This window comes from Choristoneura fumiferana, chromosome 23 (assembly GCF_025370935.1).
Source record: "Choristoneura fumiferana chromosome 23, NRCan_CFum_1, whole genome shotgun sequence".
Classification (NCBI taxonomy): Eukaryota; Metazoa; Arthropoda; class Insecta; order Lepidoptera; family Tortricidae; genus Choristoneura; species Choristoneura fumiferana.
This window is the reverse complement of record NC_133494.1, coordinates 16,823,725-16,840,528: the sequence shown is the minus strand read 5'-3', so window position 1 is coordinate 16,840,528 and position 16,804 is coordinate 16,823,725. Positions and strand designations below refer to the sequence as shown.

The window sequence follows — 16,804 nt, the reverse complement described above, 5'->3', positions numbered from 1 at the left end:
TTTAGAACGAGAGTGAGAGGGACAGTACGATACGAACTTTGATTTTCGAATTTCGTAGTGTCCCCTCTGTTCTAGCCTAACTCTTGTGAATTGTGTCTCATTTATCGTACCGGCAGATTTACCGGACCGTGTAAAAATACGGCACCCCCACGCCTCTTGATTGCACAAAACGTTTATAAAATATTCCAAACGGTTTAACGGTGGATTGATTGGTGCTTAGGTTTATAGTGAATGGTTTAAATTGAATATTTTAGAGCTTCAGATGTAGTGCGTAATGGTTGACCATTGTATTTTATCGAAAAAGTTCGTATATAGCGTACCTTTCCACCAGAAATGTGCTACGCTACGTTGCTATGGATGTGTTGATGGGCCTTTCTCTTAAAAGTTGGACCCCTGACTTTTTTCTGGGATTTTGAAATTTTTATGTTACATCTACTCAGAATCACGAGTACTATAAATTTTAATAGGTGAAAAAAGTGTCCCAAAATTTTGTATTCCATTCCGTTACCGTTCCCATATACACTAAACTTAAATGAGAGTAACGGAACGGAAACACAAAAAAAAACAAATTTTGGGATATTTTTGAGGACACTCGTGATTTTGAGTAGTCGATATGGTTTCACGGGATACCCGTAAAAGTAACAAATTTGGAGTTGAAATAAAAAATACAAAAAGACTCCAAATAACCAATCATAATTTGATTGCTTAGTAGCGACATCTCTTGTCTGGGTGAGCGGTTGGTTCCGATAGAATGTGACGTCTCTCGTTGAGAGCGAAAAACATAGATGTCGCTAGTGCTGCTGCATAAGTAGCGTAGTAGAAATAAGCAACCTGAGATATGTATGCGTAGGAAAAATTCGTGTCTAAAAATTCCTGTCCAGCGGTGGTGTAGGGGTTAAAGCACGCAGCACGGATTGCTGAGGACCTGGGTTCGATTCCCAGCGCTGGTCTCTTTTTCTGGTTTTTCTGTGCATCCATGTCTCAGTTTGTATTTTCGATATGGTTTCACGGATACCCGTAAAAGTAACAAATTTGGAGTTGAAATAAAAAATACAAAAATACTCCAAATAACCAATCATAATTTGATTGCTTAGTAGCGACATCTCTTGTCTGGGTGAGCGGTTGGTTCCGATAGAATGTGACGTCTCTCGTTGAGAGCGAAAAACATAGATGTCGCTAGTGCTGCTGCATAAGTAGCGTAGTAGAAATAAGCAACCTGAGATATGTATGCGTAGGAAAAATTCGTGTCTAAAAATTCCTGTCCAGCGGTGGTGTAGGGGTTAAAGCACGCAGCACGGATTGCTGAGGACCTGGGTTCGATTCCCAGCGCTGGTCTCTTTTTCTGGTTTTTCTGTGCATCCATGTCTCAGTTTGTATTTTCGATATGGTTTCACGGGATACCCGTAAAAGTAACAAATTTGGAGTTGAAATAAAAAATACAAAAAGACTCCAAATAACCAATCATAATTTGATTGCTTAGTAGCGACATCTCTTGTCTGGGTGAGCGGTTGGTTCCGATAGAATGTGACGTCTCTCGTTGAGAGCGAAAAACATAGATGTCGCTAGTGCTGCTGCATAAGTAGCGTAGTAGAAATAAGCAACCTGAGATATGTATGCGTAGGAAAAATTCGTGTCTAAAAATTCCTGTCCAGCGGTGGTGTAGGGGTTAAAGCACGCAGCACGGATTGCTGAGGACCTGGGTTCGATTCCCAGCGCTGGTCTCTTTTTCTGGTTTTTCTGTGCATCCATGTCTCAGTTTGTATTTTCGATATGGTTTCACGGGATACCCGTAAAAGTAACAAATTTGGAGTTGAAATAAAAAATACAAAAAGACTCCAAATAACCAATCATATTAAGTATGTCTCTAAACTTATGAAATCCTGGTAACATGACATTTAGTAATAAAGAATTACTGTTACAATAAAAAAAAACGAATTAAGCTGATTTTTGGTTGTTTCTTTGTTGCAGTGGAAGTCGAGATGGGGAGTCGTCACCAAGCTATCACCAGCCGCAGGTATAACTTTTTTGCCGTTTAAGATTCTTAATATTTGTGTTTATATAAGGTTTTTACACCATGTGTTGTTCACGCGAAATAGACGTAAATACTAAGTCGTCGAATTGCGGAAAACAGTCCGCTACTAAATACATAGATAACTTAGAGCTAACAACTTGTATATTTCTTACTGAGTTAGGCTTTCCATAGCAAAATATTAAGAGTTTTATTTGCATTGACTTTTACTAATGGTCACGTGCGCTCGGAAAATTAATCTAAAGTTAATTAAACTCGATTTTAATTTAATAGATTCACACAATTTGATACCTCAAAACATAGCATAGCACTAGATAAATTGAGTTTTATATTTACAGATTTTTATTATTAATTAAAAATAAACTACTTAATTAATATTAAGACAAAACTTTCAACAACCTTTTTTTGTCACAACAGAAACTCACAGCAGCAGTAATTATTGTTCTACACGATAAACCTTTAATTAAACAAAACCTCGCGTTAAAGGATTTAAAAATAACACGGAAAAAATAACAAACGTCACTTCGGCATTTCTAAAAGCAATTAGGGCGATAACATCTCGTATAAAGAATGTTCACGCGAGAAATAATTTTCTATTTTCATGGGACGGTCTGAAACAATGTTCGATGCAAGATATAGATGTCGGCGGCCGATCGTAAAATCCGCCAGATCACGAAGTTCCTAGGCATATCACGATGTGCCTGAGAAACAATACGGCAGATCGATTAGAGCAACGCATTCGTCGATAGGTATTCCTAGCTCTATACCGGGCACATCGTGATATGCCGAAAAAAAGAAAAATTTAGGTACGACGAGCCTAAACTAACCTTTACGTTGGAAATAAATTTATAGTAATAAAACATTAAAAACTATATTCGTTTTAGTATAAACTTTCGAAAACACACTAAACATATTGTTTTAATACTAAAACTTTTTATACATTAAGTATTCCAAATGTCAACTGTAAAAAACGGTGCTAAGGTAGCCAAAAACGGTACTTCTACCCAACATAAAAATTCATAGAGAAACAAACCCGGATAACTCACGTCTTAAATCGAGGTCAGCTAGATTTGTAACATTTTTTTTTTCATAAAGGTTAAAGCTTGGGGGTTCAGGAAAGCTAGGGGAGAGACGATCCAACGTCGCCGAACATAGTGCCTCAACGTACCACTCTTATAACAAAACCCGAGCCTCGCGATCACAATCAAACAATGTCTTAACAAACACGACATGACAAGTTAAACGAGCTTTTAGATTAAGTTCATATTTGCCCAATTTCCGAGCCCAACATTTAGCATTAAGTGTCGTGTCGGGCGTAGATCGAGGGTAGATATGCTCACTGGTGGGTTGTGGTGGGAGTTAGAAGCTTGAGCGACTGGAGTTTTATACGTGAATGGGTGTTTCTCATTTTTGTGATCTCTTACAATCAGAAGACCCACTTGCTCGTTTGCCATCCAGTCGTATAAAAAAACACAGTTCATAGCCATGAAGCCATGGTGGCCGAGTGGTTTGACCTATGGCCTCTCAAGCAGAAGATTGTGAGTTCAAACCCCGGCTCGCACCTCTGAGTTTTTCGAAATTAATGTGCGGAATTACATTTGAAATTTACCATGAGCTTTACGGTGAAGGGAAACATCGTCGCACTGGGCCCGCGTGGGAACTACTGCCCAAGCCCTCTCATTCTGAGAGGAGGCCTGTGCCCAGCAGTGAGACGAATATAGGGTGGGATGATGGTGATGATGATGACAGTTCATAGATGTACCAACACATCCACGGTAGAAATTATCTTTGAAATATCTGGGCCCTAGTTCACCAACGTGACAGTTGTCAGTGACATGTCTTACAATCAATACAATCTATTATTTTGTATCGAAATTAACGTACGCGTCCGTTCTACGCGGACTTTTACTTTTACTTTCATACTTCTAAAGCTAGTCTTATGTAAAATTGTTCGCGAATATCGTACAAAAGTGTCTTTGACACCATCTAAGAGTAAAAAAAAGTAGTAAAAACCTTGTTAACTTAGACCACCAATCACTCCCACAGTCCCGGGGTACTTTCAATTCTAGTTTTTAGTGGATTTATTTCCGCTGCTGGTGTTTCCTAGTTCATTAAAGCACAAGGACATTAGTGTTAACTACCCTTTATGTTTAAGTTAAACAGTTCCGGAGGATTCGATAACATTTATAATGGTTTCAGGTAGTTAAGTGACAGTTAAAGCGAGTTTGACGCAATAACCATTTAAATGAGTTACAGATGTCGAAATAGATTAAATAAAATGTCTTGATCGTATGACAACATTTATTTATAATGATGATTAAACTATCAGACACTTTATGAAATGCTATGGTAATAGTTGAAGTTGACTAAAAAAACAATACATTTGCTGTTTTTAAAATTTTCAAACTTAGATTAAAAGCAATAAAAAATGATATTTACTAAAAAATGTAGTAGGTTTGAACTTATGGAAAGTTAATCATTTGTTGATTTCATTTAAAATTTCAATGTAATTATGTTACGAAAATTCGAAATAAATTCTTATTATATTAGCGCTAGCTTTTGCCCGCGACTTAGTAGAATAGTAACTTTGGGAAGTTGTAATTAAATATTATCAGAGTAAAATAGTTTAAGGATTATCATTTTTATACCCTATCAGAATGTCGTATACCTACTAAATAAATAAGTAAATGGTTTTCTGAAAGACATCGCTTTTAAGCGATATCGACCGCCTATTGTCTACTCTGAATTTATGTGTTTGTATTATACATTTTTCTACTGATTTTTCGTGTGCACTAAAGAATATTTGTATTTGTATTGTATTAAATAATATGTAATGAACATGAGTTATAAATGAATAAATAAATAAATAATCCTTTGTTATTGACTAAATTTCAAGACTCCGAGTTAGTGAAAAGAATTAGTTATTAAGTTTTCAGTTTCTGCCCTCCTATATAAGCCAAAAGGCGCTATATAAAAAAAAAACTGGAGTTATTAATACTAATTGTGTAGTTTAAAAAAATTCAGCATCACATGGTGTAAATGACAGAAAACCGTTGTTTTTTTTGAGATAGCGCCTTTCGGCTTAGGAGGGCAGTATAATAATTTTAATTTAAAATATGCAATTAAATAGTGTGATTTATATCAATATATATTAAATCAAAACGCGTAAGGTGTAATACATTACATAGACTGAAAACGAAACGATCCTAAGCTATTCTTACTGAAAAGACGGCACGAACAGTGCAATCATACACACAACACACAATTGCCGTAGAAAACAACTACCAATTGTCTTTTTCAAAAGCACAAAAAAATCCAATCCCAATAAAATAGTTTCTAGGTAACAAGAAAAGCAGATTGCATGAAAAATGAACTACCCAAAAAGCTAGTTTCCAGACAATACTATCTCCGAACTACCCCGACCGTGTAACGAACGACCCCCGCGGTGTTACGACGCGCAATAGCGCCAGACTTTTTAATTTGTTCGCGTTATTTATGGCCGCTACTGACATTACGCATTACCTTGTTATGGCTGAGGAATGTGTCTGCGGAACATTGTAATTATAAGGGCGCTTTCAGGGTTTTAAACCCTTATACCTTCATCTGTCCGTCTGGTTGCACTTTAGCTTAAAGTCTATTAGCACTACAGAGTCCTAAGTGGTGAACTGAAATAGATTTTTTTGTACCTCTTGATTAAACAACTTGTTCGTAAGAAAGAGCAAACATCTATATATTTTTTTAATACATATTTTTTTACATAAAACTGTCCGTGATTGATCTTTATCTCACTTGATGAATCCTGTTAATACATAATAAAATATTTTTAACTTTTAACTTTTAAACTTACCCGACCTTGTGGTTACCTTACTTCTTACGTTGAACGTTTATAGGTACAGCATGTTTTTAATCAACCTCTTTGTATTTGCTGACTGGAAAAATTTAAAAAAAGATTACTTTGTAAATGTCAAATCTGAGTACTTTGATATACCAAACTTGTCATGTAAAATAGGGTGACCATACGATTCGTCATTTTTCTTAATAAAAAAAATAATTCAAGTTTAACTTACTGAGTTTGTTGCGTTAGATACTATATTTTTTTTAAATATATTTTTTAAATTTAAATTTTTGTTCACCAATTAAGAGTCACTCTGTATAAAACTGTATTTTGAAATTAGCGTATTAAATAACCACGCTGGCAAAATATTAGTAGAATGAAATAAAAAAATGAAAAATCCGGCTGCCTTAAAAACTAAGAAAAAGTAAATTTATAAGTCTAGTGGTCTAGAACTCTGTTAATAGCTAATTTGTTGTTTAACAGTCGGGGCCCATTTAAATGGTTTTCAGCTCAAAAATTCTTAGAAATAGGTACAGACTGATGAACTTTAAATTAGCTACTTAACAGAGTCTAAAGGCAGTCGGGTTTTTGTTTTTTTTATTTTATTTTATGTTTTATTTTATACTTTTTTGATATTTCTGTGAAAATGGCATTAAAAGTATGATAACCCATACATATTTAAAACGGCCTTTTTAATAGCTTTCATTATGATACCCATATTGTTACAATACAACTTTTATTTTCATTTCTGCGCCATTTTTTCTTCACAGACGCCATTTTGAAATATTATATAGCCTATGTCACTTTGACAGTTATGACAAATCCATATAAATATAAATAAATAACAAATACATACATACGCTCGCAAAACAACCCTCTTTCGGGCAATCGGGTAAAAGAATATACGGGTAAGTATTTAAATCATTGTCTGCTCATCGGTAAGTGAATGCCGAGCCTATTACCCTAACACGTAAAATAACTAAATCAAGAAAACTACAAATGTATCAACTTACATTAAATGCACAATAACATGTAATCCGCGTTGAGTTAAGAACGCGTTTTATGTAAAACCATTACTTCCACCGGACGCCTTTGATGTCGTTATAAATAAAATTCCGTCCGCCATATTCTTACTATCACCCCATGGGATTATTTCCCGGTTTATACCCTAGGGCTGTGATACAGGCGAAGCTATATCATATGTATTGATTAAACTAATTAATTGAATAATTATGATTGGTTTTTTGGAGTCTTTTTGTATTTTTTATTTCAACTCCAAATTTGTTACTTTTACGGGTATCCCGTGAAACCATATCGAACATACAAACTGAGACATGGATGCACAGAAAAACCAGAAATAGAGACCAGCACGATTTTTTTCTATGCATACTATTCTATTACAATTTCGTGTCTAGATTCCTGTCCAGCAGTGGTGTAGGGGTTATAGCACGCAGCACGGATTGCTGAGGACCTGGGTTCGATTCCCAGTGCTGGTCTCTTTTTCTGGTTTTTCTGTGCATCCATGTCTCAGTTTGTATTTTCGAATTGAATAATTGAAAAAAAAAACTAATACATGGTATTTGACGTGACGTAACAGTATTTTAAAAAGTTTTTAATAAAACTGAATATTCTGTCTCTACAAGCGGTTTAAAATTAATTCGAAATATTTTTGGTTATAGTAAGTTTAGTTTGAATGTACCCTTTCAGGATTTTGCCGTCGGCTATAAATGATTCCATACATTGTTAGATATTTAAAGCGTAGAGCAACAAAGGCTTCACTCCATTTTGAATCAGAAAAATAATTCTGACGAATGCATGCACTGATTTTCTGTCAACCTCACTAAATGTCATCGGCTGAAATATCACAGGTTATAAAGCAGAAAAGCCGGGACAGTTAGGCACGTTTCGACTAGGTTATCATCACCATCATATCAGCCATAAGACGTCCACTGTTGGGCATAGGCCTCCCCCATAGACCTCCAGTTGCCTCGGTTGGAAGCGGCCTGCATCAAAGTCAAAGTCAAAGTCAAAATATCTTTATTCAATTTAGGCTATAACAAGCACTTATGAATGTCAAAGAAAATCTACCACCGGTTCTGCTGAGAAGAATCCGGCAAGAAGCTCAACGAGGCATATTTTTTTTAAACAGATTTACAATATTATTAAATGATATGTATACATCACAAGTATTTAACACAACTTCATTTTTGACACAGTAGGTTCCATCCACCATGAACCCGCAACTTTAACCAGGTCATCCGTTCATCTCGTTGGTGGCTGTCCTACGCTGCGGTCGACTACGCTGCGCTGGTTCGACTAGGTAGTAAGTGAGTTTCAATCTTATTGTAAGATTTTTAAAGGGTAAGTGCGTTCACAACGGTGGCGCCTCTTGCACTGTCTTACAACTCACAACGCGTGCTCACGCGGAAGCAACTGGCACCGTTCCTGACTTTATATTCGTGAGCTGAATCGTTTTATTTTTAGTGTACTTATCACTGAAAAAAAAGAAAGAAAGAAAGAAAATAATTTATTTATAACAGCAATGACACAAAAAAAAAGGAAAAGGATAGCTGAACTAGTTAGGCTACTGGACGTTTAGCCAAAATTTACTATTTAGGAACCAAGATAATGCTATTAATGCAAAACTGATTCTGTAAGACATCACCTAACCTTTAGCCACTAGTAGGCCTTTTAGTTTTGTAGGTACCGTAAACTGCTTCTTCAACTTTGCGCTCTGGCCCCAACATTGCCTGATTTGATTTAGAGTCGATAACTTAGCACTCTTATAGGTTTTAAACTTTTATCTACACGGGAATTATTATTACGGGAGGATAAAAGTTTAAAAACCTAAAGGATGCTAAGTTATCAAGTCTAAATCGAATCCTTATTTTTTTAGTGTAAGTTGTAAGGATCATTATCACCTCCATTATCTTCAAAGAATATGTCAGTCAGATTTCAAGTCTCTGCCTTCTGTAATACTTAGTTCCAGTAGTCAGGACATATTACAAAGTTATCACAGTTGTTTCTAAGCGACTATTGAGTATACTTTTATTTCAAGTCCCTCTAGACCGCCCTACTTCTGGCCTTTTAAAATTGCTGAATACTCCGTATCTCAATTTTATTTTGCATCTGCAAATAAATTTTATAGCATAGCTCCACCACCGCGCCACAACCCTTCTTATGAGTAATAGAGGAGACAACCCCTCGGTCTTAAGGAATTCAAATTACAGATTTTATGAGCGCAAAATCTGTTTAATGTCAGTGCTGGCTTTATTTTGTTGCCGAATGCTGTTTGTTTTCTTTGAAGGAAACTATGTTAGTAAATAAACGAAAAGTTGAGAGAGTTCTGCAAAGTTTTAGAACTCGGTTGATTTTATTAAATTTGGTGCTTAGCCGAGCCACGTCTAGTTTTGACTAGCAGATGGACTTGAAATTTGGTAAAGAAATGTAGTTTGGATGGCAATGCAAGTGCAGTCAGCAATAAGTACAGTCAGCAAAAAATCTTGTATTAAATTTTTGTAATTTTTTTTTTATTTTTTATACCGAAACTATTTTTATAGTCTGACTGGACATAACATGTATTCTACTACATCTACCTCCAATTTTTGACCCCTAACTCCTGATATTCCCAAGAACTGAAACAGGAGTACCCAAGAACCCTCTCATTAACGAATATTCTGGAAATTTTTAATTTCCGAAGAAAGTGGGAAGGCAGGATAAGATAATGACTTTAAGAAGCTCTTAGCGGGCAATTTGCTTAAAAAGGGTACATAATTATTTGAGCATAATTTCTAATGACCTATTCAACAATTCAAATTGAATTACGGAAAAATTAAAACCGTTCCAGGTTGAATTAAAGAGGTAGCTCCGAGTTAACACGTTTACTATTCAGAATATACATCTATCATTTCGGCCTAGGTATTATACATCCCACTGCAGGACACAGGCCTGCCCTCAGAATTAGACGACTTGGGCAATAGTTCCCACGCGGGCCCAGTGCGGATTGGGGTATTCACACACACCATAAAATGTGCAGGGTCCGCACGATGTTTTCCTTCACCGTAAAGCTCGTAGTAAATTTCAAATGTAATTTCGCACATGAATTTCGAAAAACTCACGAGGTACGAGCCGGGGTTTAAACCCACGAACCTCTGCTTGAGAGGTGATAGGTCAAACCACTAGACTAGGCTATCGCGGCTTTATCTCCCCCAGATCTCCTCCAGGCAAATATTATGCCTGTGGACCGAAGTCCGAAGGAAGAACGTCGTAAGTTGTATTTATGCGTCCGAGTTGAGAAACTTTGCTGGCACGATGCAGCAGGAAGTTGGAGTTTCTACATTTGTTCACTAGATGGCGGAAAATCGAGTGGTCGTAAAATCATTTGCAAATTTTGTGATCACAACTTCTTTACGAAAGTTGGATTTAAAAGGTTTTTAAATAAAATCTTGTAAAAATAAACATGAAACGACCTTCACTTGGAACAATAAATCAAAAGCATAATATTAAATAAAAGATTTCTTTTATAAATACTTGAATATCTTAAACAACACAATCGCTCTGCGGGGGGAAATCAACAGGCGAGACTCTTGTCAGTGGTGAAGCTTAATAGTGCAAAAAGCAATAGATGACGCCACTGCCGCAGTAAAGAAAATCAGAAAAAAAAACAGTAAGTCACACTGCCAGCTGAAATTTACATAACCAACGATTTGACATTGACTATCATTATAAGTAACACGGTGGTTGGTCTTAGGTAATGTAATGTGTGGTGTCCTGGCTAAAAAAACATTGTATTTAGTCTATCGGTCAGGATTATGAAAAAGAAAATACAACAAAATTTTTAAGCAACTACAAAAATCCCATGAAAATATTTTTCTACCCATTTGAAGTCGACTCGTACTCTGCGTTCCTAACATTTTATAATAATCATGAGTTGAACCATTTAATATTGTATTTTTCTTTTCAAATATTGTCTCACGAGAGCTTAAAGGTAATTATTATACCTATCATACTGTTTATATGCTACACACTATGCCACAAGCAGACTCGTAACTCAACAGCTAGATTAAACTTTTACACTGCAGCTTATTCCGGGTGAAATTTTAATTAGTGCAGCTTTTGAAAGCTCCCAAAGAAAACACACAGTTCTAAAGCACAGATGTAAGCTAGAGGGACTTAATTTGGAAGCACCCAGCTCTGGCTGTTTAGATGGGAACATGTGTGTTGAATCACAGAGTAACTAAATAATAGTACTACCGTTGAGTTCGCAAAGCACTGCGAATTTTATGGTGCACGTGACTTTGCATGTTGTTATTATTAATATTTTATTTATCCTTTACCCATAGTTCAAGAAGACGAAGCAATTCTATTATCCATTATCTCTGGCACTTGAATTGGAATTCCAGGGATTAAAATCCAAAAATTAATCAAGTATTCGTAAAAAAACGTCCGTGTCTAGTTTCACACCTCTTAACCTTTGCTTTATCCTTATTTCGTATCTTTTATATAACAGAAGTGCAGCTATCTACATACAAATAGATTAACTTAGCAATCGCACTAAACAATCTAATTTAATATAACAGTATTACTTTACTTGTGAGATACATTGTGTTTTCATGCTATGGCCCAGTCAATCTATTTATTTAAAACAGATTTTTATTATTAATATGAGCTAATTACGTAATAACTTAAGACAGAATGATCCTTAAGTAGGGTAGGGACTGAATAAACTAACCGATTTGGTGTTGGATCTCACATCTTTTTACGTAAGAAGAACTGAGTTGCGAGACCTGTTTTTTTTTTTAAGTTATGTTTTGTGGCATCAGCTTGGTGATTGTGATGCCATCAAATTTTATAGCTTCTACAGAGCGTTCTCGCTAGAAAATGTCAATCAAGGTAGCAAATACGTTTAGACTGCTCAATATATTATCTTTTCTTTTAAACTTAACCGATAAAAGTTGTTAATCCATGAACTAGCTCACAGCGAGCCTACGATAACGAGGGCGTCAGCGAGCTCCCTGGTTTCACCCATAAATTCACTAAATGAGATGTGGAAACTTTTAACCAGGACACAGATGTAGGATGACTCTCTATAAATTATTTTTAGGACACATTGAAATAAAGAATGTAAGGAAGAAAATATTTATTTGCCGACAGTAACAATAAAACAATACAGATAAAAATACAATATAGCACAGATTAAAAATAAGAGTAAAAAGGAGTAAAAAAATAAATAGGTACATAAGTTATTCCAGGGTTCATAAATTTTGCTACTTTAGGATCCCACTGAATAATAAAACTCATTTGATGACGAGATTGCGCTGAGTTTATCACGTTGGTCGGCGTCCTTACTCGGTATGGGTACTGGCAGAATACCAGCGCTGCGGCTTACCGCAGCACAATGCTGAGCCAGCGCCTGTTCTTCAGTGCATCACATGGCTTCTCATTTATGTATCTGATCTGTTTAATTGTTACTTAATTTATGTTTTTATTTGCTTTCATAATTATCTTGTTTCGAGCATAAATTTAAGTGCTGAATTGTTAGTTTTATTACTCTTTAGTTACTAAGCCATGTCTTTGTTTTGAAGAATAAAGATTATATTTATCTATCTATCTAGTTTAAGGAACTTTATAAGTAGTCAGTCCTGCGGCAAAAGGAGCAGACTTTGCTAATGCTGCGCTTACGCAGAAGCTGCCAGCGCTGGTTTTCATTACTACATATTACATTACCGTCTAGTTTGGAGGATTTGTCAGGCAATGTTTTACCCGTGACGTATATCTTCATTCAAGCTGCAGGTGAGTGTTAATAGTTAGATAAGTCGAGGGTAAAATGAGTTTTAAGTATGAACAAGTTTTGTTTTTCTTCGTAGCTGTTGGCACCTGATAGCCTTGGTCTTTAGACGAAGATCATGCTTTATGCACTAGAACATAAAAGACATTTTATTTGTCTAGTTCCAGAATAAATATTTTTTCCAAGATCGCCAAAAAATTAAAAACCCGCAGAGGAACAGGCTAAGTGGCTCACCATCATCAGCCGGAAGATGTACACTGTTGAACAAACGCCACTCTACGTTGTCTTTAGTCCATCCTATTAGAGTCCTGCTGACGCTTCGTTTTCCGGCGCCACTCCTAAATTTTGACAGAAACATATCCCAACACAATGATGGTCACCCTACATGGCAACTGAGAGGTCGATGGCTCCTCGTTTCACGGGCAATAAATCACGGAGCGCGTCGCATAAAAATGCACTCTTACTAGCAACGGTAGTGTACTAGCTTTCGGGGTTTGATCTTGTCTTCAAAGTTCTACTGCAGTACAAGTGGGTATCATGAAAGAGAAAAAGTTCAGATTTTTCATAGAAATAACATTCCTTCATCATCATAATTATCATAGTCAGCCGTAGGACGTCCATTGTAGGACATACGCATCCTCTCAAGACCACGAGTTGCTTCGATTGGAAGCGGCCTGCGTCCACCGTGAATCGGCAACTTTAATCATTCCAAAATATTTTTAAACTAGCCTTTGCCCGCGTCTTCGCCCGCGTGGAATCAGGTTATCACGCGCTGTTCCCTCGGGAACTGTCCATTTTTCCGGGATAAAAAGTAGCCTATGTCACTCTCTGGCCCGTAAACTATCTCTATGCCAAAAATCACGTCGATCCGTCGTTCCGTTTCGACGTGAAAGATGGACAAACAAACACGCACACTTTTTCATTTATAATATTAAGTATAGATTGCTTAACAAAGGTCTTATACTTATTATAAGGCAATTGGATTTTGAGGGATAACTACCTTACTACATTTTCTTCTCTTATTATCTATTTCATGTGTTTTATATACAGAAGAGAGTTATAGTTATAAGTTACTATTAAACGATATACAAAATCATACCACAATTTATCAGTCGCGTGTACTCAAAACAACTTTTAAGCAACTCAGCGATACTTAAGCCTTCGAAACATGAAACTAGTGCCACCCGGCGGCACGCCTCGACTTTAATATTGTTCGGTTAGTCGAACTTTAATAAGTACCGTCTTACTTAAGTAGTTGTTGTACACGGTTTTAATGTCACTTGCGTGTCTTTTGATGAATTGGAATACGATACAAACATTTTAGACTAGTTTTTATTTTGCTTTTTAGGGTTAGTTGTACAAAGAACCATGGCCATGGCCTTCCGTCTGTTTGTCTGTACGTCCGTTTGTATTTGGAACGTACGAGTGTAATATAGTTATTTTGCATCTACACTAACAAAGGTGCCCTACCACATAAAGTGGCAATGTTTTTTATTCTCGTCTAAACCCATAATGTGGGGTTTTGGATAGGTCTTTAAAAAATATTTTGGATTTGCTAAAATCTGTTTTGATTAAGAGATTTGGCAAGCTCTTATTTGTGCTAGAGTAAGAGCTATAATCCTTCGAGCAGTCGCGTAGAAAAAACATTGCCGTATCATCCTTTTCTTGAAGCCATTTGAGTCATTTTCAACCAACTGTAACTTTGTTTACTTCATAATATTACAAGTTTATTTTGATCCACATACGTAATAGTTAAGATGACGATGCAAGTACAGCCAGCTTAAAGTACAATCAGTAAAATCTTTTCAAGAAAGAGAAAAGATCGACCAGAAATACTTTATCATGCTTCCGGTGTTGTGCCTGGGATAAAATAATAAACTACGCTAAAATCCAGGAAATTTAAATACATAATACAATATTATTTTACTTTATACGGACGACACTAAATATTAAAATTTAAAGGTACCTACTAAATAAAAGAAAACAAAATCGATTGCAAGTACATGAATTAAACACCCCAATTCCTAGGAGGAAATTATTTTCATCAACTTCGTAAGAAATCAAATAATATTTGCCATAACTTGAACGGAACTCTGTCAGCGTTAAAAGAAAAATAAAACTCCCGGATGCATTCATTTCTTGATTGAATAAATTAAGAAGCTACTTTAGTAGAGGGAAACGTTTCGATATCATTCCATTTCCGATGTTTTGTAAATAATAAGATTGTGTTAAAAAAAGAGTACTTCCATTTCGTCACTACTTCGGAAAAATCCCGTATCTAAACCGAAATACAAACTGAGACACGGATGCACAGAAAAACCAGAAAAAGAGACCAGCGCTGGGAATCGAACCCAGGTCCTCAGCAATCCGTGCTGCGTGCTTTAACCCCTACACCACCGCTGGACAGGAATTAAGACACGAATTTTTCCTATGCATACATATCTCAGGTTGCTTATTTCTACTACGCTACTTATGCAGCAGCACTAGCGACATCTATGTTTTTCGCTCTCAACGAGAGACGTCACACTCTTTCGGAACCAACCGCTCACCCAGACAAGAGATGTCGCTACTAAGCAATCAAATTATGATTGGTTATTTGGAGTCTTTTTGTATATTGGTTTGTATGTCCCGTATCTAAAATCAATAATTCAACAAAATTGCCTCCTAAAATCCTACTCCTAGTAGTAAGTATTATAAATGTGAAAGTTTGTGAGTATAAATGATACTTTTTCACGCAAAAACGGATCGACGTGCACGGATGAAATTTGGTATGCAGATAGCTGGAGATCTAAAATTACACAGGATACTTTTTATCAGGATGGGATATGGCGATTGGGATAAAATTTTGTAAATTCAAGGACTAGGGTAGAGAGGGGCACATTAAGCAATTTTGTATTTATCACCGCATTTCATTGACAAATACGATACCTGGATTCATTGTTAGGAAATTTATCTGAGAATAAATGACTGCTGACTCTTTTTTTCTAGTCTGTATAGTTTAGCAGACCACACTTTCCTCCATATTGAGTTCCCGCGTCACAAGTTTAGTTTTGGAGATATTTTAACAATAATAACACTAACTCTTAAATGGCAAAATTACATTCATATCCAGGAAGTGTAATTTCTGGGAAAATTTTAACATGTAAAAGTACAGTATTTCAAAGCACTATCTGTGCTAGCACTCTTTTCAAGAGCGTGACTGTTTCAAGGAAGTCTACCCTTTAAAATTGCTTCCATAATTTGCACTTGTTCACAAAAAGTTTTCAAATATTCTCAACAGTTTCAATGGATTTATCAATAAATACCTACAACTAACCCTCTTCAAAAGGCAACTCATCTACGAGACTCCGGCCCCTTCCCCGGAACTATCTGCAAGAGCCATGTTTAGTTTATGCAAATTTCGACGCCTGCATTTTATGGGTCGATTTTTGCTCGATTTCTGAGCAGTTGGCAGTGTTAGCACCCCGAGTTATGATTTAAGTTAGTTCTGTGCCGTCTGATAGCTTGATTTTAATATGCCGCTCATAGACAGAGTTCCATGCATAATTACTCATTCTTCATTATATAAGCCCAGTTTTGACCTGTAAGAAAATTGTGCCAGTAACATTACATTGCTTGGTTTGCTTGACCTCTTCCAACCACGTTCCGTTTATGAACCTCTCAATGCAATACAACTTGCACCATTTGTCTTACTGGTATAAACTGGACTTTATTGTTACAAGTTTTTATTTAACTTACAATGTGTGTATGTAGTCAACGCCACAAATAAGTTATAAAAGTTTAAAGTAATTTGTAATTGTAACTTGTCACTTTTAGTCGTTATCGTTACATGATTTCCTATGGCTTTTCAAACATGACGTTAAAGTGACAAGGTACAAAAGTGATCACTTATTTATGCCATTGACTGTTACGTACGTGCGGGTCAAATCTTGAAACTGCGAATTTGTCCCCCTTCACCAGTGGTCAGATTGACTCAAAATTTGGTGTACTTATGTAAGTCCGGTGAATGTATTTGTCGGCCAGGATCGTCCCCTGCAGGACGGAATTTTTCAACAGTTAATGGCATCGACTTTTTTGTGTACTTAAACTGCTTCAACTTTGCCCTCTGGCCCCAACATTGCCTGATTCGATTTAGAGTCGATAACTCAGCACC

The 16,804-nt window shown here is 36.2% G+C and overlaps 1 protein-coding gene across 1 annotated transcript in view; it reads left to right on the top strand.

Annotated features, from left to right (window-relative positions):
* LOC141440825 (uncharacterized) overlaps positions 1-16,804 on the top strand; it is a 972,542-nt gene that overhangs the window by 384,050 nt on the left and 571,688 nt on the right. The window contains exon 3 of the mRNA XM_074105386.1: positions 1,969-2,014. Coding sequence (XP_073961487.1) covers positions 1,969-2,014 — 46 coding nt within the window. The remainder of the gene's footprint in view (positions 1-1,968; positions 2,015-16,804) is intronic.